The sequence below is a fragment of the Hyaena hyaena genome, unplaced genomic scaffold (assembly GCF_003009895.1).
Source record: "Hyaena hyaena isolate Hyena2069 unplaced genomic scaffold, ASM300989v1 scaffold_88, whole genome shotgun sequence".
Classification (NCBI taxonomy): Eukaryota; Metazoa; Chordata; class Mammalia; order Carnivora; family Hyaenidae; genus Hyaena; species Hyaena hyaena.
Window position 1 is genome coordinate 789,870 of NW_024080720.1, and position 21,819 is coordinate 811,688.

The 21,819-nt window shown below is 51.9% G+C and overlaps 1 protein-coding gene and 1 non-coding gene across 5 annotated transcripts in view; both read left to right on the plus strand.

Annotated features, from left to right (window-relative positions):
- Positions 1 to 1,996: 1,996 nt before the first annotated feature.
- Positions 1,997 to 2,078, plus strand: TRNAL-AAG. The gene has a single exon. It is a non-coding gene; the product is annotated as a tRNA-Leu (tRNA).
- A 178-nt stretch (positions 2,079 to 2,256) lies between these two features.
- Positions 2,257 to 21,819, plus strand: part of POLR3E (RNA polymerase III subunit E) — a 31,885-nt gene continuing 12,322 nt past the window's right edge. For 2 of the 4 annotated variants that reach the window (XM_039234413.1, XM_039234414.1), the window contains exons 1-12: positions 2,257 to 2,391; positions 8,558 to 8,631; positions 9,910 to 9,960; positions 12,271 to 12,348; positions 13,067 to 13,182; positions 13,569 to 13,651; positions 17,875 to 17,982; positions 18,317 to 18,366; positions 20,014 to 20,133; positions 21,089 to 21,174; positions 21,527 to 21,571; positions 21,659 to 21,750. In XM_039234413.1, the coding sequence (XP_039090344.1) occupies positions 8,596 to 8,631; positions 9,910 to 9,960; positions 12,271 to 12,348; positions 13,067 to 13,182; positions 13,569 to 13,651; positions 17,875 to 17,982; positions 18,317 to 18,366; positions 20,014 to 20,133; positions 21,089 to 21,174; positions 21,527 to 21,571; positions 21,659 to 21,750 (865 nt within the window). In that variant the 5' untranslated portion in view covers positions 2,257 to 2,391; positions 8,558 to 8,595. Of the gene's footprint in view, positions 2,392 to 8,557; positions 8,632 to 9,354; positions 9,444 to 9,909; positions 9,961 to 12,270; positions 12,349 to 13,066; positions 13,183 to 13,568; positions 13,652 to 17,874; positions 17,983 to 18,316; positions 18,367 to 20,013; positions 20,134 to 21,088; positions 21,175 to 21,526; positions 21,572 to 21,658; positions 21,751 to 21,819 lie in introns of those variants that run through there. The other 2 variants (XM_039234415.1, XM_039234416.1) reach the window with 2 other exon arrangements.

Here is a 21,819-nt window from a genome sequence, read left to right on the forward strand (position 1 = left end):
TCACAGAATATGGCCGCCCCAAATGCCCTTTTCTCCCTTGTTCCGCTAGTCCTGGACACTAATGCTTAACACTGTAACACTTAAGAAGGTCAAATTCACCAAATCAGGAACTCACCATGTCTCAGCTTAGATTCTCAAGAGAAAATTTGATTGGTCCAACCTGAGTCCTTTATTTACCATAGAGCCCACAGTCCATGGTATGGCTGGGCCAGGGGGTCACAGCACAATGGTGACTTCCAGGGATCCACTCTCTGGGCTGGTCAGGCAGTTTTAGAAAAGTGAGCTTAGGCAGAGATTTCAGCAGTTACCCTTCACCATGGGGATATTTCCTTTTGGAAAACCCAGCACACAACTCACAAAATCCCTCCTAGTACTAAAACACTGTGACTAAATTAATGTTGCTATTGATCTGAAGGACTATTCCTCATGTAGCTTTGAATCCCCCACAATGCCTAGCCTGTGTCCTCAACAGACAGCTGCTTCTGTATTTTTTAAAGATTCCTTTAAAAGCAACAAACTCTCCTGGTGCGATGAAATCTTTGCCTATCGATATTTATGTTAAAGGTAGGTGGGGAAAAAAACTGGGTTAAGGAGGACTCAAGGGAAGGAGAAATATTGAATGCCCAAATGTTAGGGTATGTGCCAACTGTTTATTAACTAGAAACTTGAATATAACAATGTAATATAATGTGAATATGTCCATATTCATATCACGGAATAAATTATATATGCATGGTGATAGACCTCATAATGTTGGAGTAGAAAAGCAAGTTGCAGAATGATCTTGGCATAATAATATTTATGTAAATGAAAAACATACAGAAGACCATTCTATATAGTGATTCCATATATTTTCCATGAGTGTGTATATATATGTATATATACACATACAAATATCTATATTTATATCTGTAGGTATTAATACAGATACAGACATATATATACACACAAAAATATCTATAACTATAGGCATATAGACATGAAAGTATAAGAAATGGATTGAATACACATCAAATCATAATAATAGTTATAGCCAAGGGAGGATGTTTGAGAAGGAGGCTTTATTTTTAATTTGTAATGGTCTAGTATATTTTCATTTGTTTAATTTTTAATTGTCTAGTATATTTAAATGGATTTTTTAAAGGATAGTGTATTCATACCATTTCCTGTGTACCTTTTAATAAAAAGCATATACATAGGAAAAGAATTGGAAGTAAAATGCCACAATATTAGGTGCATGGGAATGTGGATAATTATTTTTTCTTTGAACTTTCTCTGTATTTTTTACATCAACATGGACAGATATTTTAAAAGTATAATTGGGTGAAAAAAACAGTTGCAGATCAACAGTGATAGTATAATATTTATGTAAAAACCCAAACACAAACAGAAAACATCAATTTCCTATGGATATATATATATCCACATATCCACATAGCTATCTCTATCTATCTATCTATCTATCTATCTATCTATCTATCTATGATCTATCTCCACACAAATTCACAGCAAAAAATCCAGAAAGATAGATAGTAAGCTGAGAATAATGGTTATTTCTGTGGATGGGATTTAGGATGAGCGTCAAAGATAAAAGAGCATTTGTACCTTATCTGCAAAGTTTTCATATTTTGCAATACCTCACTTATTAGTTGAGTAACTAACAATTAAAACACACAACTTTTCAGAGGAAACTGCCTACGCCAGCTCCCTCGGTTTAGCCTTTTGAGCCCTCGGTGCGAATCACTGCAGCAATGCAACATTTCTTCCGGTGCTACGTGGCCCCTCCTGAGGTCAGAACACGGATCCTTAAACTGCTTTGTACTCTAAAATCCGTTTGAAACAAGTTGGGGTCTAAATATTGGAGCAAAGATTTTCTTTTAAATGCGTGATATATTTGAAACAGCTCTGCCGGAATCAGTTTAAAACATAGGACATGTCAGTAAAGTCTGCTTGTAAAAGTATTAAGTAGTTTCTCAGAAGCCAATTTCAACAACTGGGTAGCGTGGCCGAGCGGTCTAAGGCGCTGGATTAAGGCTCCAGTCTCTTCGGGGGCGTGGGTTCGAATCCCACCGCTGCCAAGATTGCTTTTTGTCCCTTCGGCCGGGCTCTGTTTCTGCTGTTTTTGTCGGTTCCTCAGCACCCCCTGCTGCCAGACCCGGCAGACAGCCGGTATGAATGGAGCGGCGGAGGGGGCGGGGTTGCGCGTTCCGGGGCGGCGCATTGTGGGTAAAAGGAAGCGCGAGGCCCGGCCCCGCTGCCCCCACGTGTCCGCTGGAGTTTCTCCACCAGCAACATGGCCGCTGCCTAAGAGAACAGCCGGGCCGCCGCCGCCTCTACAGCCCGCGGGTACCTAGGCCGTTGCCGCCGCCCGCGCGCGGCCCCCGCGGAGAGGTGAGTGCCGAGCAGACAGCGCACGCCCGGTCTTGAGCCGGGTGGCTCTCGCGAGGTGGGCCTGGGCTGGGCTGCCGGGTAGGCCGGGAGGCCCGCGCCGCGCCGAGCCCAGGGGCTCGGGGCCTCTCCGGACTCGGGCAGGAAGGATGGACAGCCGACCTCTGCTGATCCGGGCGGCCCGCGGGCCCAGACCTCGGCCCTGCCCGGGAGTCGAGGATGCCGCGGCCGAGGCTGTCGGCGGTGACTCAGGGTCTGGCCACCTTGCCCCGCCCGGCCCAGGCGGGCATCCTGTGGGAGCACCTGTCCCAAGGCAGCCGGTGTCCCGCCAGCTCGGCTGCCCGTGCGGATGGCTGCGTTGTTGGCGTGAGAAGGGGGCCTGACCACCCGTGAGGGAGGCGAAACCCATTGGACAGGGTGGCCCTTGGCCGGCGGCCCGCCCAGCTGGGCAGGGGGAGGGTACCCAAGCCTGCCCGGGCCCCTTCCTTGCCGCTGAACCAGATCAGCCTCCGCCCGGCCAGGCCCGACATTCTGTCATTCATCTATTCAGGCCACCATTCAGCGTTAACTGAGAGCCGGCAAAGTGCGGCGGATACGGCCCTGACCATTTGGTCGGAGGAGGTATCAGCAAGCACGTCAAGTAAACCAGTACATAAACAAGGTCGTTCAGTTCTGTTAGCTTTAGCTTTAGAATCGTTGGGTGATAGAGGAGATGATAGCCATCGCCACAGTTTCTTCGTCTGTGAAATGGGGATAATAGAATTTCCGACGTCGTAGGGCTGTTGATGAGGGTTAAATAGGGTAAGACGCGAGAAGCCCCAGCTGGCCGCGTTTGATTTGTGGCGGCGTTATATTCTCCTACATTGGAAGAAAACATGTTACCAAGTAATAACAAAGTTCCGCGCAGGTTACATTTATTACCTTGTTTAATTTTCACTGTGGTTCTGGGGAGGGTCGGTACTTTTATTATCCCCATTTTAGGGATGAAAATAGCGGGATTTTCCAAGATGAAGCGGCCTCAGGTGGACCACAGATGGGAAGTAGCTGAGGTGGGATTTGAACCACTGTCTTTCTGCTTTGCGTGTCCAGGCTCTTACCCACTATACCATACTGCCTTTTGCTCAAAAGGTGTGCAGCATAGTGGTTAAGAAAGGGATCGTTGACATCAGCCGGACCCAGGTTTCTGATCTGGCTCTACTTTCCTCCAGCACTGTGACCTTAGGCAAATTACTTACTCTCTGAATCTTCATTTCCTCCTTTCTTAATTGGGAACGATGAATCTTGACTTAATGACTATTGAGAAGACGAGAACATCTGTGAAGGGTCTGATGCTCAGTTAAGGGTTAATTAGTTCTTTTCTCGATGCTAACTCTTTAACTGAAGTAGAAACTGAGGGGACCCAGAGAGGGGAGATGCCTTGCCCAGGAGGCGCACAGGCCATTAGAATCCAGGCCTTGAGACTCTTTGCCTTGGGACACTTTCCTCTTAACTGCATCGTATTTTGTCCTCTCCCTCCAGTAGCTAGAGAGTCTTTGGAATTGCCTCTGCATTTATGATTGGCCGACAGGTTCGATTCCTGGGCACACGGGCATGCACCCAGGTGTGGCATTCAGGTATTTCCCTAGTCCCACCTGCTGTCTTTGTCCCCTTTCCATTTGTTGGCACCTCCCTGTTGGGGGAAATTTTGTGCGCCCAGGGCCATGGAGCCACTCCCAGAATGCCATTATGTATGGCTGCAAGATGCCCCGTTGAGGCCAAGGTGGTCATTGGTAGTCACTGCAGTTGGTTCGGAAACTTGACTTGTGACTGGGAGGCCTGCTTCTGCCTGGGCCACAGCCTCTGTCCGTTCTGCGGTATCCGTGAGGGCCAAACCATGAAGCCACCAGTCTCTGGTTGGGGCTTAGGCTCACTGGGTTAAGGGTCTGTAACCGCCTGATTTCACGTACTCATTTATTTCATTTGTACTGTATTGAGTGTCTACTTCATGCCAGGCACTGTTCTAGTCATTGGGAGGATAGTGTGAATTTTAAAAAGAGATAACAATCCAGGGGTCCCTGGGTGGCTTATTTGGTTAAACATCCAACTCTTGATTTCTGCTCGGGTCATGATCTTGTGGTTGGTGGGATCAGCCCCGCATCTGGGTCTGCGCTGAAGGTGCAGAGTCTGCTAGCCTGCTCGGGATTCTCTCCCTCTCTTCCCCTCTCCCCTCCCCCCTCAAAACAAACATACATTTGAAAAAAGATAAGAATCCATATAACAACTTGATGAAGTAAGTATAATCCTCTCCACTTTATGGCTGAGGTAACTGAAGAGCTGAGAGACCCATGTGGAGGGTACGTTCTAGTGCAGAAGGCAGACAGGTAGACTGGGTAGTTCCAGACTGTGATAAAAACCATAAGGGAAATAAAGTGTAGACGTGGTAGTGACTGGGGACCGGTTGGTGGGGGAGCTTTTTAAGATGGGTGGTCAAGGAACCTTTCTCCACCTGGAAGTGGGGGGGGCGGTGGTGGCAGTGATATCTAATGATAAAAGAGCCAGCTTTGAAAATACCTGGGGAAAATTGGTGGCGTGCAAAGGTCCTGAGACAGACTGCGGCCTAGCCTCTTGGAGGCCCAGCAAGTGGTTACTTGGCCTTGTAGCTAGTTGAGAGACAGCCACGGGCAAGATCATATAGGGCCTTGGGGCCATGGAAGGGAATTTGGATTTTATTCTGTGTGGCAGTTGAAGGGTTTTGAGCAGGAGAATGATGTGATTTACTTTTCTGCAGAGACCACTCTGGCTGTTTCTGGGAGGATTAGAGGTAGAAAAGAAGGGCCTCAGAGAAACTTGTTGAAGGGGTACTTCCTCTTCAAGTTTTTTGAGAGGGGGAGAGAGAGAGAAACAGAAACACTAGCTGGGGAGGGGCAGAGAGAGAGGGAGAGAGAATCCAAGCAAACTCCACAGGGTCAGTGTGGAGCTTGATGTGGGGCTCGAATCCACAAACCGTGAGATTATGCCCTGAGCCAAAACCAAGAGTGGGATGCTTAACCGATTGAGCCAGTCACGTACCCCCAAAGGTGTAATTTAAAATAGTGGATCAAGATTTATTAATAAGTGACACCTGGCTGGCTGAGTCTGTGGAGCATGCTGCTTTTGATCTCTAGGTGGTGAGTTCGAGCCCCATGTTGGGCATAGAAATTACTTAAAAAATAATAAAAATAGGGTGCCCGGGTGGCTTAGTCGGTTAAGCGTCCGACTTTCGCTCAGGTCATGATCTCGCGGTTCGTGGGTTCGAGCCCCGCGTCGGGCTCTTTGCTAACAGCTCAGAGCCTGGAGCCTGTTTCAGTCTGTGACTCCCTCTCTCTCTGACCCTCCCCGGCTCACGCTGTCTCTCTCTCTCTCTCCTAGAAATAAATAAAACATTAAAAAAAATTTTTTTTTAAATAATAAAAATAAAAAAAGTTTTTTAGGGGGAGATAAAATCACCTTAGAGGATTGTAACCAGCATGTTTAATTTTAATGAGCAAAGGTAGAAAACACCACTGCATCACATATAGTAGGGGCAGTTAGGGGTGTGTGAAGCCTTGGTTTAGTTACATGATTGTGTGTATGTTCTGGGTTGTGTATATGGAATGGATTTCTTACTCTAGGTTTTAGGCTGAAAACTTGGAAAGCCACCGAGTTGGATGATGTTGGCTGGGAGGCTGAAAGGAAGTGAGAACCCTGTGTCACCCTAGTCACTGTACTGTGGTGGGGGGTGGGTGTGGAGGAGTGCCAGGTCCCTCAGCCTCCCTGAGCTCCCCCGGGACTAGGGGAGAGGCCAGCAGAGCACAGCTAGGGAGCCCAGCAACAGCCGAGAGAGCCGGTTTCTCAGGAATGATTTCATCTGGGGAACCTCCCAGGCTATGCCTCTCGTACATGTGACCTGTTCCCTGACTCAGGTGGAAGTCCCCAGTCTCCGTAGAGGAGCGAGGTGCTTGACACACATCAGGGCACTTGGCAATCAGTGTAGATGTGGTGGGTCTTTGGGCTCTACCATTCGTCACCCCTGTCTCTGGGCTGGAGCAGGCACGTAAAGCTGTCGGTTTGGGGCTTCTGGTTTTCATCTAGTCTTCAAGCCAGAACTGTTGAGGTAGCCGGCTTCCAGCTAGTCTGCCTTCTTGCCCCCTCCGCGTCTTCTCCACTCGGAAATCTTTGGTAGCTCCCTATTAAATAGTCTTCCTGTGGCTGGTTTATTTAGAAAGCAGCTATGTGTGGAGTGCCTGCTCTGGGCTAAGGGGGGTACAGTAAGGGACAGAATAGAGCAGAGTCTCTGCCTGCGTGTAACTTACAGCGTAGTGGCAGCGGGCGTGGGGAGAGGTAATAAATACAGAGCTATAAACTGTCACATGGCGACGTGTGCGTCAGAGCCGGGACAGGAGTCACATCAGAGCAGGGACGGGAGTTGGAGGAGGGTGTTGCAACTTTGGATAGGATGGACAGGGAAGGTCTCAGTGATGACGTGACATTTGAGCAAAAAGCTGGAAGAGGTGAGGGAAGGAGCCTTGAGGCTCTCAGGGTAGAGCTATTCCCAAGGCCTGAGGTTGGGGGAGAGGGAAGAAGGGAGCCTTGGCAGGGAAGCGGCGGGGGGGGGGGGGGCGGGGGACAGGAGGCCTTTGAAGGCAGAGGTGTGACAGGCTCTGATGTGACTTTCAGAAGGATCACTGGCTCTGGCTGTGGAGATAGGCAAAGGTCATAAGGTCTGGGTGGGGCTGGGAGACCATTTATTTAGGCCATTGCTGTCATGCGGGCAGACAGTGGAGCTGGCTGGACTGGGGAGGTAGCAGTGAGGCCCAGACCCCAGACCTACCTGAAAGGTAGAGCTGACGGGAGTTCTGGTGTGGGGTTATGGGAACAGAGGTCTCAGGGGTGAAGCTGAGCAGGCCGAATCTAGAACATGTATCTGGAATGCATGAGATGATTTCAGGTGGTACAGCTCAGCCGTGGAAGCCCACTCCTGGTGAAGATATGTCCTTTTAAGTTTATTTTGAGAAAGAGAGAGCGAGAGAGTACGCACAAGTGTGAGCGAGAAAGCAAGTGCAGGAAGGGCAGAGAGAGAGAATCCCAAGCAGGCTCCACGTGACTTGGGCCTCGAACTTAGGAACTGCGAGATCATGACCTGAGCCGAAATCAAGAGTCAGACGCTTAACCAACTGAGCCACCTAAGTAAATGAGACAAAAATGGTGATGGTCTTACCCAAAACTAGGGGGCTGGGGGCTGCTGGAATTCTGAAGGTACCCATGTGGAAATATGAAGGGTCAGCCCGGAATTAGTCCCCTTCTGCTGTGGAGACCTGCGGCTTTTACTCTCCAGCTGCTTGAGGCAATTCTGGCCACCTGAAATCCCATGTCCGAATCCTTCTATCCCTTGGGTCACAGCCCAAATGCCCCCCCCTTCCCCTCCCTCTGAGTGAGCTCCTCTACCTGCAGTTGTTACCTGGAGTCAGATGTCCCGGCCTTGAAGTCCAGTGCATCCTCTTGTTCTGAGGCATGGCTGATACATTCAGAGCATCCCTGAGTTCCAGTTTCCCATTAGAAAATGGGGACAGTCAAGCCATCTTGCAGGTTTGTTGTGTTGAATACATTAAAGCATGTGAAGAGGGTCATTTTGTGTCTGTGACACAAAATGTGTCACACGTGACACGAGAATCCTCTCACACGGGCTTAGGCCTAAAGTTCACTCACTTGAAAGTCAAATATCAGAGTCAGAGTCACCCTGGAAAGCCTTGGGACTGCCTGCTCTTCCTCTTGGACCTCAGACTCGTCCTTAATGCTTCCTCGTGGCCCCCAATTAGTGCTCGAGTGTTTTCATCATGGCTGTGGACCAGCCAGCCTCCATCTTCCTGCCTGGCAGTGAACTCTACTTTGGGAATGGTGAAAAAAACCCTTAAAACTGATCATTTATTCTTCCCTATGGATGCAGACAACATGTGCTACCTCGGGTCCACCTGTCTGCACCCTGGGTTTAGTGGTTTCTCTCCCTTGTCTGGTGTTGGCCATCCATTGTTGACTCCAGGAAAGATGTTGAAAGAGGGTCAGTTTCTGTGTCTCAGGCTCTCCCCTCCCGGAGCAGGGCCCGTGGCAGCATGGGCACCCTGAGTGTTGGCTGAACGACTGACTGACATTTCAGGCCTCTTGCTCTCCCTTGCAGATTGAGTCTGAGGATCGTGCGGCTGGCCTCCCCCTAGTATGGCCAATGAAGAGGATGACCCAGTCGTACAGGAGGTAACTGCTGCTCTCTACCTTCTGCTGGGGTCAGCAGGGAGAAGTGCCAGCGATGAGTCCCCTTCTGTCCGTCCTCAGGCCAGCCTGGCATCTCTTGGCATCCCAGGGACCTCTAAGCCAGGCTGTTCCCTCTTCCTTCAGATGCCTGCCTGGCTGAACCCTTCACTTCCTCCCGGTCTCTGATCTAGCATCTCCTTGTCAAAGAGAATTCCCTGACTCCCCCCCACCCCCCCAAGTTATGTGGCATTCTCCTGTATGCCCTCCCTGGTCCCCCCAGACCCTTGACCTTGGCCGTGCCTTGTGCCTGATCACAATACTCACCATTCCCTGGACACAATCTCCTTCTACTAGAATGTAGGCTTCACAAGGGAGAGCTTCTATTCTTTCACCATTGTATCTGCAAAGCCAAGTTCAGTGCCTGTCACTTAGATACTCAGTGGCTATTTGTTGAATGTGTGAATGGGTTTGACAGTTCCCCCTTCCTGGGCCCACCTAGTAGAAGTCATTCACCAGTCGTTCACTGGACCCACTGCGTGCAGGGCCGTGACAGCAGTGAGGGAGGAAACCTATAGGCTCTGTGGGCAGGACTGACAGGAAGGAGTCTCAAGATGTAGGTGGTGGGGAGGTAGGTTCCAGAGGCAGCCCAGATCCGGACACGTCCTAGTGCCCCCAGGCGGGCCTTTGCACATGCTGTCCCCTCCACCTAGAATGCCCTTCACACAGGCCTCCCCTGCGCTGATGCCCTTCACTCCTCCTTTGGGCCTGGTGGTGGGAGAGAACATGGTTCATACGAAGAGCCGGGAAGCAGGGAGGTAAACCGCTGCGCGGTGGGGCGGGGGTGGTCATTGTTGAGAAGAAAAAAAGTTTGGCCGGATGGTTCTTGGAGGGGCTTGCGGACCACCCTAAGAGAGGTGTCACGGGTCATCCAGGGTAGGTGGCGGAGGGCCTGGGGAGGAAGTGCAGCCGTGTGGGTAAGCTCTCCTCTGCCCCAGCCTCATCAGAAACGCATTTAACCTAGTTCTAGGATGCATCCTGATCTGAGCAGCCCTGGGGAAGGTACATTTTTATTGAGCCTGGCAACTCTTGTCCCAGTCTCCCTGGGAGCTGTAGGGAGGGAGGCTGGAGACTTTGTTCCCTCTGTTTCTAGAGGTAGCTGAGCTGTTCCCTTCTCCCCCAAACTGCCTCTCAGAGCCACTACCCCTTCCTGAGAGCTGAGGAGTGTGGGCGAGCCAGGCACTGGTTCTGTCTCCTGCTTAAGTCTTCTTCCCTTATTCTCAGATCGACGTGTACTTGGCCAAAAGTCTGGCAGAGAAGCTCTATCTGTTTCAGGTAATGATGGGACCTGAGGGCAAAGGGAAACCTCAAGGTTTGGGGTGGTGGGTGAGGGGTTGGGGGAATGTCAGCCTCCTTGGGGTCCTGGGCACATAGTGTGCGATAAGGTGGTTTTCTTGGCTTTTGTGGGCAGGCAGGTTAATCTCTCGTTTTGCAGATGGGAAAACCAAGGCAGCTGTGAGAGGCAGAAGAGTCCTGCTTGGGCTCTGGGGACAGGCAGCTGCATTGAGGCCCAGCTCCATCGTGACTTAGCTGTGAACCCTCAGGCCAGGTCCTTAAGCCTGTGTGCCTCCGTTTTCCCATTTGCCAAATGGTGGCAGTAACACTACCTGCCCTGTAGGGTTGCCATTGGGGTGGGCTGCATCCATACTAAAGTGCTCCAAACACTGTCCAGCACGGGGCTCAGCACCACAGTCTATTTTAGGACAGTTTTGTCCCCTGTCTCCCTTCCTACCTGCATGCCTAGGCAACCACTAACCTGTTTTCTCACTGGATTTGCCTGTTCTGAACATTTCATACATACTGAATTGTGTCATAGGGTTTCTTTTACTTAGCATAATGTTCTCAGGGTTTACTCATGTTACAGCATGTATCAGTACTTCATTGCCTTTTATGGATGAATATTACTCCATTGTGTGGATATATACACCACATTTTTGTTTATCCATGCACTGATGGGTGTTTGGGTTGTTTCCACTTGGGGGCTATTATGAACGGTGCTGCTGTGGATAGGCATTGAATATGGACGGGTATTTTCATTTTTCCTGGGCATATCCCTAGGAGCGGAATTGCTGGGTCCATTAGATACTCTGTGTTTAATGTTTAGAGGAATAGACAGACTGCTTTGTACCAGTTTATATTTACAACAATATTTATTGTTGTAAGTATTTTGTCTCCTGTTGCCTGTGAGAAGGTAAGGCACAGGGACGCAGGTAACCTGTAGGGGGCCCTGGGCAGGGGGATGCAGAGGTAGCGCTCCAAGTGTGAGCTGGGAAAGGGCCCAGCCTCCTTCCTCCCCATGCCCCCAGGGTCTGCCTTTATAGGCAGTGTTGCTGGGGGCCTGTCCTTAGGCCTTCTGAACTGGTTTCCTTGACTGGTTGCAGAATGATGAGGGAACTGGCAGTGGTGACGGTGACCCCATATGTGTTTACGGTGTGCCAGGCCCTGGGCCCGTGTCCACCTTGTCTGCATCCTTCCCTGCCCCCAGCAGCCCTGTGAGGTGAGGACATTCTGTGAGGTGAAGAGCTGGCCTGAGGACACAGATTGCCAGAGGCAGAGCTGGGAGCGGAACCGAGGCCTGATTCTGTGCCGTTCACCATCACCCATACCAGCCGAGATCAGGAGATTACAGGGTCGCCCTGGACCTTGGCCGACCAGGAGCCTCCCAGGCTGTTGTGGGCAAGCCTGTCCCAGCCCGGGCCTTTTTCAAGGACTCAGTCCAGACCAGCCGGGCTGCAAGCTGTTTAACCGTACTGCCGCCCTAAGTTACCGCCCAGGAATTAGGGAGGAGTCAGTGTGTTGCTATTTGAGTGTAGTGTTTAGGAAATAATTGTTTCCTAGGGCCAGAGCGTAGCAGATCTGCAGTGGCCCCCACACAGAGGGTTCACTTTACACACTGCCTCGCCCTCAGCAGGCTCCTTCCAGACATGGTCTGGTCTGGGCATGAGGGTGCTCCAGATGGTGACTGTGTAGCATCCGTTCAGTGCAAGAAAAAAGGAAAGGGAAGGTGACCCCGGTGTGTGCAGAGTGAAGAAGTGACCTGAGAGCACTATGTTAAAGAGTGACATAAAATAACTTCACACATGGTGGCGCTGAAGCCCAGAAGGGGCTCTCTGAGCTGCTCAGCAGCAACTTTTTATTGCTGAAAAGTTCACAGTGTGGTGGAGAGGGAATGGGGGAGCGAGTCCCTCCTGAGCAGCCCACGACATGTCACCGGTCAGGTCTTCCCCTGTGCCTCCCGCAATCTCCTTTCCTTTGCCTTGTCCTTCTCCACCGGGATGGCCTGTAACTGGCAGCTAGGCTGTGGACCCTTCCTCTTGCCTCCGCAGCAGTACCCTGCGGGTCGCCAGAACCTTCAGGGCACTGTGTGCCAGGGCCACTTTGGGCTCCTGGTGCTTAGGCTTGCCCCTTGGAAGTCAGAGACATCTGAAAATGGTCCTTTGGGAGGAGGCGGGGTGGAGCCATGCGAAGGGGACCAGTGGGGGCTTCTGGTCTCTGCTTGGCGTTGAATCGTGGCTGGAGTCTCTGGGCCCAGCGCTGGGCCGGGCCGGGCCGGGCCTCGCGCACTGACTCCCTTCCCATCCCCAGTACCCTGTGCGTCCATCCTCGATGACCTATGATGACATTCCACACCTCTCGGCCAAGATCAAGCCCAAGCAGCAGAAGGTGGGCTGCCCTCTGATGGAGGTGGAGGAGGAGAAGGGAGGGGTGATATGGGTGGGGGCTGGTGGAAGAGAGCAGACGGCCCCCTGGGGACTAGAAGCCCAGAAAAAGAGGATTAGAGGGTTGAGAGGAGAACCAATCGCTTGCAGAGCCTAGAAAGCCGAGGAAGGAAAGTCTCTGGGAGGAAAGGGGATGGGCAGCTCCAGAGGGGCCAGGGAGTAACAAGGCTCGAGAGGAGTTAGGGACTGGGGATGGGGGGCCCATGCTCACAGGATAAGGCAGGAGCCAGCGGGCAGCAGCTCTGGAACAGGGGATAATCCAGTGCCTTGAGGGCTGGGGTGCTAGCAGCCAGGAGAACTGCAAGCGCACCCTGTCCGGCAGGTGACTGCAGCCCCCACCCCTAGAATTTTTAAGAGAAATTGGAAATGAGAATTTTTGTGAGAAACATCTCTTGATTTTTTTTAATGTTGGCACCCAGTTTAGATTTTGGAGAGTAGAATGGGAAAGGCAAACAAAACCACATGACCCCCACCCCTGCAGAAAGCACTCTGGCCTTTCTGTCGGGATTTGGGTTTATGGCCTTCATTGGAGACTGAGGCCTGGGGGCTTGCTTCTGGCCAGGCCTGAGACAGGCAGGGACTGGGGTCAGGAGGTGGCTGTGGCCAGGTTGGGGGGGGTCCTTGTGTTCCTCATACCTGGCGGGGGTGCTTGGTGCTTACAGGTAGAGCTTGAGATGGCCATCGACACCCTGAACCCCAACTATTGCCGCAGCAAAGGGGAGCAGATCGCGCTCAACGTGGACGGCGCCTGCGCGGATGAGAGCAGCACCTACTCCTCGTGAGTTCCCTGGGCCTGGTCTCCAGGCTTCGGTGTGCTCCACTCCGAGCCTTCCCAAGGCCTGCGGGACGCCTAAGTCCTTGTGGCCCTGTGCCGGGCTCCCCACCAGCATCCCAGCGTCCCATGCTTGGGCCTGGAGCAACCCTGCCCCGCGGCAAGTGTCTGCCCTGTGGAGAGGGGGATGGGGGCTTGTACCCACCACTGTCCTTGGCCACAGACCTCATCCTGAGCTTCCCTGCTGAGGCTCCCCTGTGCTGGGTTGGGGCCCGGGTCCCTGTCCCTGGGTACAGGATTTCAGAAGGTACCTGGGGTAGAGGGGCTGTGTCTGCCATGCCCTGGGTCCAGAGCTTCCTTCCCCTTGATGTCCCTTCTCCCTGTGCTCCCAGGAAGCTGATGGACAAGCAGACGTTCTGTTCCTCCCAGAGTACCAGTAACACAGCCCGTTATGCCGCCGCGCTCTACCGGCAAGGTACCCGCGCTGGGCCGCCGTGGCTCCTCGAGGCGTCTGGGGTGGGAGAGAAGCCGGATGGGGGCTGGGACAGGGGAGGCTGTCCCTAGCCTGGTACCCAGCTTGCTGCTTCCCACAAGCTGGATACCCGCAGGGGCCTGGCAGCTTGTAGAAATGGACAGATTGTGGGAGCTGGAATTGGCCACTGCCGAGGACTTCTGGCTCTTGATGCTGCCTGACCTGACAGGGATGGGGCGTCCGAGGCCATTGTCCTCCTGGGACACAGACATACACACACCGGAACTCCCGAGATAGGTGCCAGGATTTGGTTTTAAATTAAGGTACTTGCGCATGAGCGATTTTACTCCTAGACAGCATCTGTCCAAGAGAAATGCAATGTCCATCCACAGAAAAACTTGTACATGGATGTTCATAGCAACATTATTTGTCGTAGTGAAAACATAGACGCAATCCCTAAGTCCGTTAGCCGCAGCCGCCCAGCGGAACGTTACCTGGCCATGTGAAGGGAGGGCATGCTGATCCATCCTCTAGCAGGCTTGAGCCTTGAAAACATGATGCTAAGCGAGAGAAGCCAGTCACAAAGGGCCACCACACGTATGAGTCCCTTCACATGAAGTGTCCAGAAGAGGCAAGTCCGTAGAGACAAAGCAGAGACTGGTTGCCTGTGGAATGCGTTGTGACTGAGGGTGGGGTCAGGGCTTCCTTCTGGGGAGATGAAGATGTTCTTAGATTGATTGTGGTGCTGGTTGTGCAACTCCAGGAACATATGAAATATATTGAATTGTATGCTTTAAATGGGTGGATTTTGTATGCCATTGTGAATTATGGTTTAATAAAGCCATTGAAAAGTGCAAGGCACTGTAAGTATTTAGAGTTTATAAAAAAAATAGGTAAAACTAATTTGAACACTTAGGAAACAAACTAGAATAGACTCAAAAGTAGTATCAACTATGTTTTTCTTTTTTAAACCTGTGTTTCAAGGACATAGTTTGTTTTTTTGTTTTTTGTTTTTGTTTTTTTATGGAGAGAGTGGCATGTGCATGAGCCAGAGGGTCAGACAGAGCATCTTTTTAAAGTTTGTTTATTTTGAAAGAGAGAAAGCATGAGTGGGGTAGGGGCAGAGAGAGAGGTGAGAATGAGGATCCCAAGCAGGCTCTGCACCACCAGGGCTAGACTCATACTCATGAGCCCGTGAGGTCATGACCTTATCCAATGTCAGACACTTAACCAACTGAGCCACATAGGCGCCCTGAGAGAATCTTGCTCCATGCTCAGCGCGGAGCTTGATGTGGGACTTGATCTCACGACTGTGAGATCATGACCTGAGCTGAAAGTTGGACACTTAACCAACTGAACTGAGCCACCCAGGCACCCCTCAAGGACATAGTTCTTTTTTTTTTTAATGTTTATTTTTTATTTAAAAACTTTTTAATGTTTATTTTTAAAAGGGTGAGAGACAGAGCATGAGTGAGGGAGGGGCAGAGAGAGAGAGAGGGAGACACAGAATCCGAAGCAGGCTCCAAACTGTCAGCACAGAGGCTGATGCAGGGCTCGAACCCACAAACCATGAGATCATGACCTGAGCCAAAGTTGGACACCCAACCAACTAAGCCACTCAGACACCCCACGTTTGTTTATTTTTGAAAAAGAGAGATAGACAGCATGAGCAGGGGAAGACAAAGAGACCCAGAGTCTGAAGTAGGCTCCAGGCTCTGAGCTGTCAGCACAGAACCCCATGCAGGGCTTGAACTCATGAACCAGGAGATCATGACCTGAGCCAGTGTTGGATCTTCAACAAATTGAGCCACCCAGGCACCCCCAAAGGACATAGTTCTTCAAAGCCCGCCCTTTCAGGTGGGACCATTCATTTCTTTTAATTCTTATTATGGCAAAATATGCATAACATAAAATTTATCGTTTTAACCATTTTTTTATGTTTATTAAAATGTTTATTTTTGTTTTTAATGTTAGTTTTGAGAGAGCGCATGTGGGGGAGAGGCAAAAAGGGAGAGGGACAGAGGATCTGAAGAGGGCTCTGTGCTGACAGCAGATAGCCTGATGTGGGGCTCGAACTCCCAAACCGCGGGATCATGACCTGAGCCAGAGTTGGGTGCTCAACTGACTGAGCCACCCAGGTGCCCTTACCATCTTAACCATTTTAACCATTTTGAAGTATACAGTACAGTGATGTTAAGGGCATTTGTGTTGGCGTACAGCCATCACCACCATCTATCTCTAGAACTTTCACCGTCTTCCTGACATGATTGCATTTTTCTGTAGCCAAACTTACCTGTCCTTTTTTCTCCTGGGTCTCTTGTGTTGTTGTTTAGGATGCCATCTGCCATCCTAAGTTCATACAGAGGTTCTCCTAGAAATGTTTTTCTAGTATTTATAGTATTTTATACTAAAATTTTAACATATCTGAAAATTATTCTAGGTAGGGTGGTAAGATGGTTCTTTTTTAATTTTTTAAATTTCAGTACAATTCATGTACAGTGTTGTATTAGAGTCAGTTGTACAACAGTGACTCAGCAGTTTTATATGGGACTTAGGTGCTCATCACCATGAGTGTACACTTAATCCCCTTCCCTAGTTCACCCATCCCACCCAGCTCCCCTCTGGTAACCAGTGTTCTGTGTAGTTAAGAGTCTCTGCCCTTTTTTTTTTTTTTTTTTAATTTTTTTTTTTTTAATGTTTTTTTATTTATTTCTAGGAGAGAGAGAGAGACAGCGTGAGCAGGGGAGGGTCAGAGAGAGAGGGAGTCACAGACTGAAACAGGCTCCAGGCTCTGAGCTGGCAGTCAGCACAGAGCCCGACGTGGGGCTCGAACCCACGAACGGCGAGATCATGACCAAAGCGAAAGTCGGACGCTAAACCGACTAAGCCACCCAGGCGCCCCTATTTTAATGTTTTTATTTATTTTTGAGAGAGAAAGAGACAGAGCATGAGCAGGGGAGGGGCAGAGAAAGGAGACACAGAATCCAAAGCAGGCTCCAGGCTCTGAGCTGTCAGCATAGAGCCCAACATGGGCCTCAAACCCACGAACTAGCTCATGACCTGAGTTAAAGTAAGATGTTCAACCGACTGAGCCACCCAGGCACCCTCTTTTTTTTTCTTTGATTTGTTTCTTCTTTTTTCTTGTTCATTTGTTTGGTTTCTTAAATTCCACAAATGAGTGAAATCATATGGTATTTGTAGGATCTTTTGTTTCTTTACTCCTGACTGTGAGCATTCCAGTCCCTCTGGTGCCCAGAGAGCTTTCACAGAGCCACGTACCAGAGCCTTAGCATCTGATGTCTTCTCTTTCAAGCCCACATTGACTTGATAGAAATTGATGGTCTTTTATTTTTTATTTTTTTATTTTACATTTTTTTATCTTTGAGAGTCAGAGACCGCGCGAACAGGGGAGGGTAAGAGAGAGAAAGAGATACAGAATCCAAAGATAGGCTCCAGGCTCTGAGCTAGCTGTCAGCACAGAGCCCGACACGGGGCTCGAACCCACAAACTGTGAGATCATAACCTGAGCCGAAGTCAGACGCTTAACTGACTGGGCCACCCAGGCACCCCAGAAATTGATTGTCTTTGCACTGCTTCCCGGTGCACTGGTCTAATTCACAAGGAAGAGTCATGATCTTTGTCCGAGGCTGTATAGACACTCCTCCAGCTGGCCACACTAGGGGTCATTCCTCCAGCCACATTTGTACTAGCCAACTTCTCTGTGGATCAGGTGGAATTTTGATGAGCAGAGTTGGAGGGTGAGGAGGAGAGGCAGTTTGAGTGTGTGAGGAGCAGGGGGTGGGCATTGAGGGTGTCTGGAGAAGGCCTGGAGGGAAAGAACAGGTGTGAACAGTTGCCCGGTGTGGCCAGAGCAAGCAACCAGGGGAAAGGGAGTGGGGACCCACTGGGAAGGCACGGATTGCTTGTGGGGAGAGGTGTATGTGCAGGAGGCTTAAAGAAGTGGCTTTGAGCAGAAGAGTCTGGATTCACGTCCTGATGCGGTGTGTGTTTCGTGCATCCAGCAGGGCTGGGGGTGCTGGGAATGGCCGCTGGCCTGGTCGTCCCGAGGCTGTGGGACTAGGGGGCCAGAGCAGAGGTGGGAGGTGGTTTGACAGTGGGCCAAGGTCTTTGCAGGGGTCTAGGGCCCTTCACGACTACCGGGAGCCACGTGGGTGGGGCTGACCCAGGTTCCTGGAGTCGCGTCCATGCCCTTCTTCCGCTGCCAGGGGAGCTTCACCTGACGCCTTTACACGGCATCCTGCAGCTGCGGCCCAGCTTCTCCTACCTGGATAAAGCGGACGCCAAGCACCGCGAGAGGGAGGCGGCCAATGAGGGTGAGCTCTGGAGCCTCAGCCCTGCTGCTAGTGTGGAAAAAACTAGAGCGAAGATTTGGATTCTAGGGTGCTGAGCAGCACGGCTGGGTGCTACCACTGGATGCCCTATCACTCACCTCCACAGTTTTAACAACTGAAGCGTCTTCCCTGGTATCCGCGTGTCCGGGGGAGGGTGGGGGGCACAATCGCCCCCAGGTAAGAGCCACTGACTTGTGCAGCCGCCTCCGTCTAGAAGGGGAACTGGCAGATAGCCCTGCCTGAGGCCTTCCGTGCCAGTGGGGCTGGGAGTGGGGGCGCCACCGGAGGCTGCAAGCGGGGCCGCTTTCTCCCACAGCAGGAGACTCCTCGCAGGACGAGGCAGAAGAAGATGTGAAGCAGATCACGGTGAGTAGCTCCGGCCCCAAGAAGAGGGAGGGTGCGGCCTGCAAGGTGGCGAGCTGGCCTCGGAGCTCAGCTGCCTGGAGGCTGCGGGGCTGGGAAGGTCTCTGCAGGACGTGGGCTCCAAGGGGCAGACAGACCCCGAAACCGTGGTTCCTTTAGAGCTTTTCCTTGGTTACATGGCGGGATAACCGGGCCTCTGTCCAGCCTGACTCACCCCAGGGGGGAACGGGATAGCAGCCCTGGGCTTCTGTACAGTTGGGGGCCCAGGGCCCCGGGCGGTCCAGCGACCCCTCACCCTGAGCCACGAAGCCCATGTCCTAGTGGAGTGAAAACGCCTCATTAATTAACCGTGTAATTCTGTCTTTTCAGGGGTGTGCAGATGCAACATTTCTCTCTTAATTCTTATTCCTCTATTTCACACATTATTGGAAGAATATTGACCTTCCATTTATGGCTTATAAAGTTTCCTCTGTGTAAGCATAGTTAGGTTAAAATAAGCATCCAGAAAAGAGTCCTGCACAAATGTTGACCAGGATGACACACACGTGTGGCTAAAGTTGTGAGCATTTGCACATCTTTGAAGGATGGACAGATACTGACACAACCGGGGAGGGGGGTGCTCACCTTCACACCTGTTCTCTTAGTAGCTTATTGAGTGACCTTGGAACCCTCCTTCCTTCTCTACTCACCGGCCCTCGGTTAACACGGCACTCGTAGGCCCATGTCCCTTAAAGGAGCCGTATAGAATCCCAGGATGCTGGGGTGCCTGGCTGGCAGTGGAGCGTGCGACTCTTGACCTCAGGGTCAGGAGTGCAAGCCCCAGTTGGCTGTGGAGCTTAAATTCCAGGATTCCATAATCCTCTGTGCGGGTGCCCTTCACAGGAGGGGGGAGTCAGGGCTTCGTTCTGTCTGTACTGTAAGCAGCAGAAACCCAGATCTCCGTGGCATGAGGCCCCAGTGGAATGTACTGGTCCCTGTTACTGAAAAGTTGAGGGGTAGCTTCAGGTATGGCTGAATTCAAGTGCTCAGACTGTGTCAAGCAAGACCTGGTTTCTCCGTCTCCACCTCCAGGTTCTGCCTGCCTCTTTTGGCCTCTTTCTCAGACAGGGTGTCTGTCCCCAGTGGTACAGAGTTGTCCCCGCTCCAGGCTCACATCCTCCCAGCTTCCAAGACCCCAGGGGAAAAGAAACTTCTTTCTCATTACTTCTAACTAAAGTCCCAGACTGGACTCGTTGGCTTGGCCAACCCTGAACCAGCCCCTGTGGCTAAGAGGACTTGGTGCTCGGATTGTCCAGGTCTGAGTCACGTGCCCACTCCTGTGGCTGGGAACGTGTGTGGGGGTGGGGGTGGGGGAGGGATATTTGCTCCCCCAAACTGAGGGGGAGCTGGGTGTCTCCCAAAAGAAAACGGGGGTCCTGTTACCAGCGGGAGTGGAAATGGAGTGGGTGCCGGCAGGCGGAAGCCAGAGAACGCCTCTCCGGGGCCTGTGGTGGCAAGTCACAGAGGGATGTGGTTGGAGCTGTATTTAAGAGGCCTGTGTCAGGAAGTGGGGGTGGGAGGTGCCCCAGGTGTGGGGTCCTCCAGCCTCCTGGTGGGCGCGGGAGGCAGCCCAGTTGTGTCCCGGGCCTGAGGCCACCAACCCCCTCCCAGGTGCGGTTCTCCCGTCCCGAGTCGGAGCAGGCCCGCCAGCGCCGCGTGCAGTCGTACGAGTTCCTGCAGAAGAAGCATGCCGAGGAGCCCTGGGTCCACCTGCACTACTACGGTCTGAGGGTGAGCCTGGTGCCCGGGGCGGCCTCGCTGTCTCGCCTGGAACCGTCTCACATTCAGTGGTAGCCACTTGGTGGGAGCCTGGGGAGGGAGGATGAAGTCCTATGGGCAGTTTGTCCCTTGTTCCAGCCGGTCCACTGAGTGTGTGTCCCTGGGGGAGCAGGAGATCGAGAAGTGAGTCTGCTGGCTCCTGGGTCCGGGGTTTCGGCCCCCCAGACTCTCCCGAAGGGTGAGCATCTTACAAGCTCCGGGGTGGGGCTGGTGCTTGGTTATGGATTTTTATGCATCACGGGTCCTGAACAGAGGCGCGCTATTGAGAACCGGCCATCTCTTGACCAGGCCAAGTTCACCATGTATTTGCCAAGGGTGCTTTTGACTATACTTGCTTTTTATCTCCTGTGTTAGCTTTGAACCCAATCCTTGAAACTGTTGAGTAATGGAAACAATTGAATCAAAGCCAAAGACACCAGAGACTAGGGCTCCCTAACGTTTTTCTGGGGAAGGAACAACTCCCAGTTTCTCTGGAATCTTCTGAAAGATTCGTGTTGACGGAGCCTTAGAGTCAGGCTTCCAGAAGCTCTGGTATTTCCTTGTGTGTGACGGTAGGCAGTACCTAATGAGATAAGATGATGTATATACACAGCCATTGGACTAGAGCCTCTGGCACATAGTAGGTGCTCAGGGACTGTTAGCTGTTATTTTTATCATTGCTTTGAGTGGTCCTGTGTCACAGACAGGGCCCCTAGGCATGAGTGCTCGGGCTGTTCAGTCATAAAGCTGGAAATGGTTGAGGCCACATCACAGAGGCCTTGAATGCCATACTCAGGTGGTTGGATGGCTTTGGGGCAGGACAGTAGGTGGCTGGAGGGGAAGGTGGTACAGTGGTGAAAACTGGAGAGCAGAGGGGCTGGGGGAGGCGGTGGTGGAGGGCCCTCACACCCTGCCCCTCCACCAACAGGACAGCCGCTCCGAGCACGAGCGCCAGTACCTCCTGTGCCAGGGCTCCAGCGGGGTTGAGAACACAGAGCTTGTCAAGTCACCCAGGTGAGACCCTCCAGGGCAGGGCGTTAAGCCCATCAATGGCACTAGGACAGTCCCTCGGGTGTGGGGCCTTCCTAGGGACTGTGGCCCCTTCTGTAGCATGAGGGAGGAACATGGGGAGGGATCCTTTATTCTCGGGAGAGGGCCAGGAGAGCACGTGTGGGAAGAGATGGTTCTCCTTTCTCTACAGGTTTGGGGGAGGTGCTGAGGGAGGGTGGGGATGGGTTTCTGTCAGCCTTCCCACCCCTCAGCCCTCCCCTGGGGACACTTCAGCCTAGGTGCAGGGTGGGTTCGCAGGCAGGGGTGAGGCAGGGACAGAGCCGGGGAGCTGCTGACCCTGTCCTCTTCCCTGCAGTGAGTACCTCATGATGCTGATGCCGCCCAGCCCAGAGGAGGAGAAGTGAGTAGAATCGGGCCAGACACCATCCTCCCCACCGCACGCCTCCCCCACACCCCTTCCGTAACCCATCACCTCTGTTTTCAACAGAGATAAACCCGTGGCCCCCAGCAACGTCCTGTCCATGGCCCAGCTGCGGACCCTGCCCCTGGCCGATCAGATCAAGATCCTGATGAAGAATGGTGGGTGGACACCCCTTCCCCCAGGGGGCCCCAGCCCTGCCACCTCCTAGGGAAACAGTCTGGGAGAGA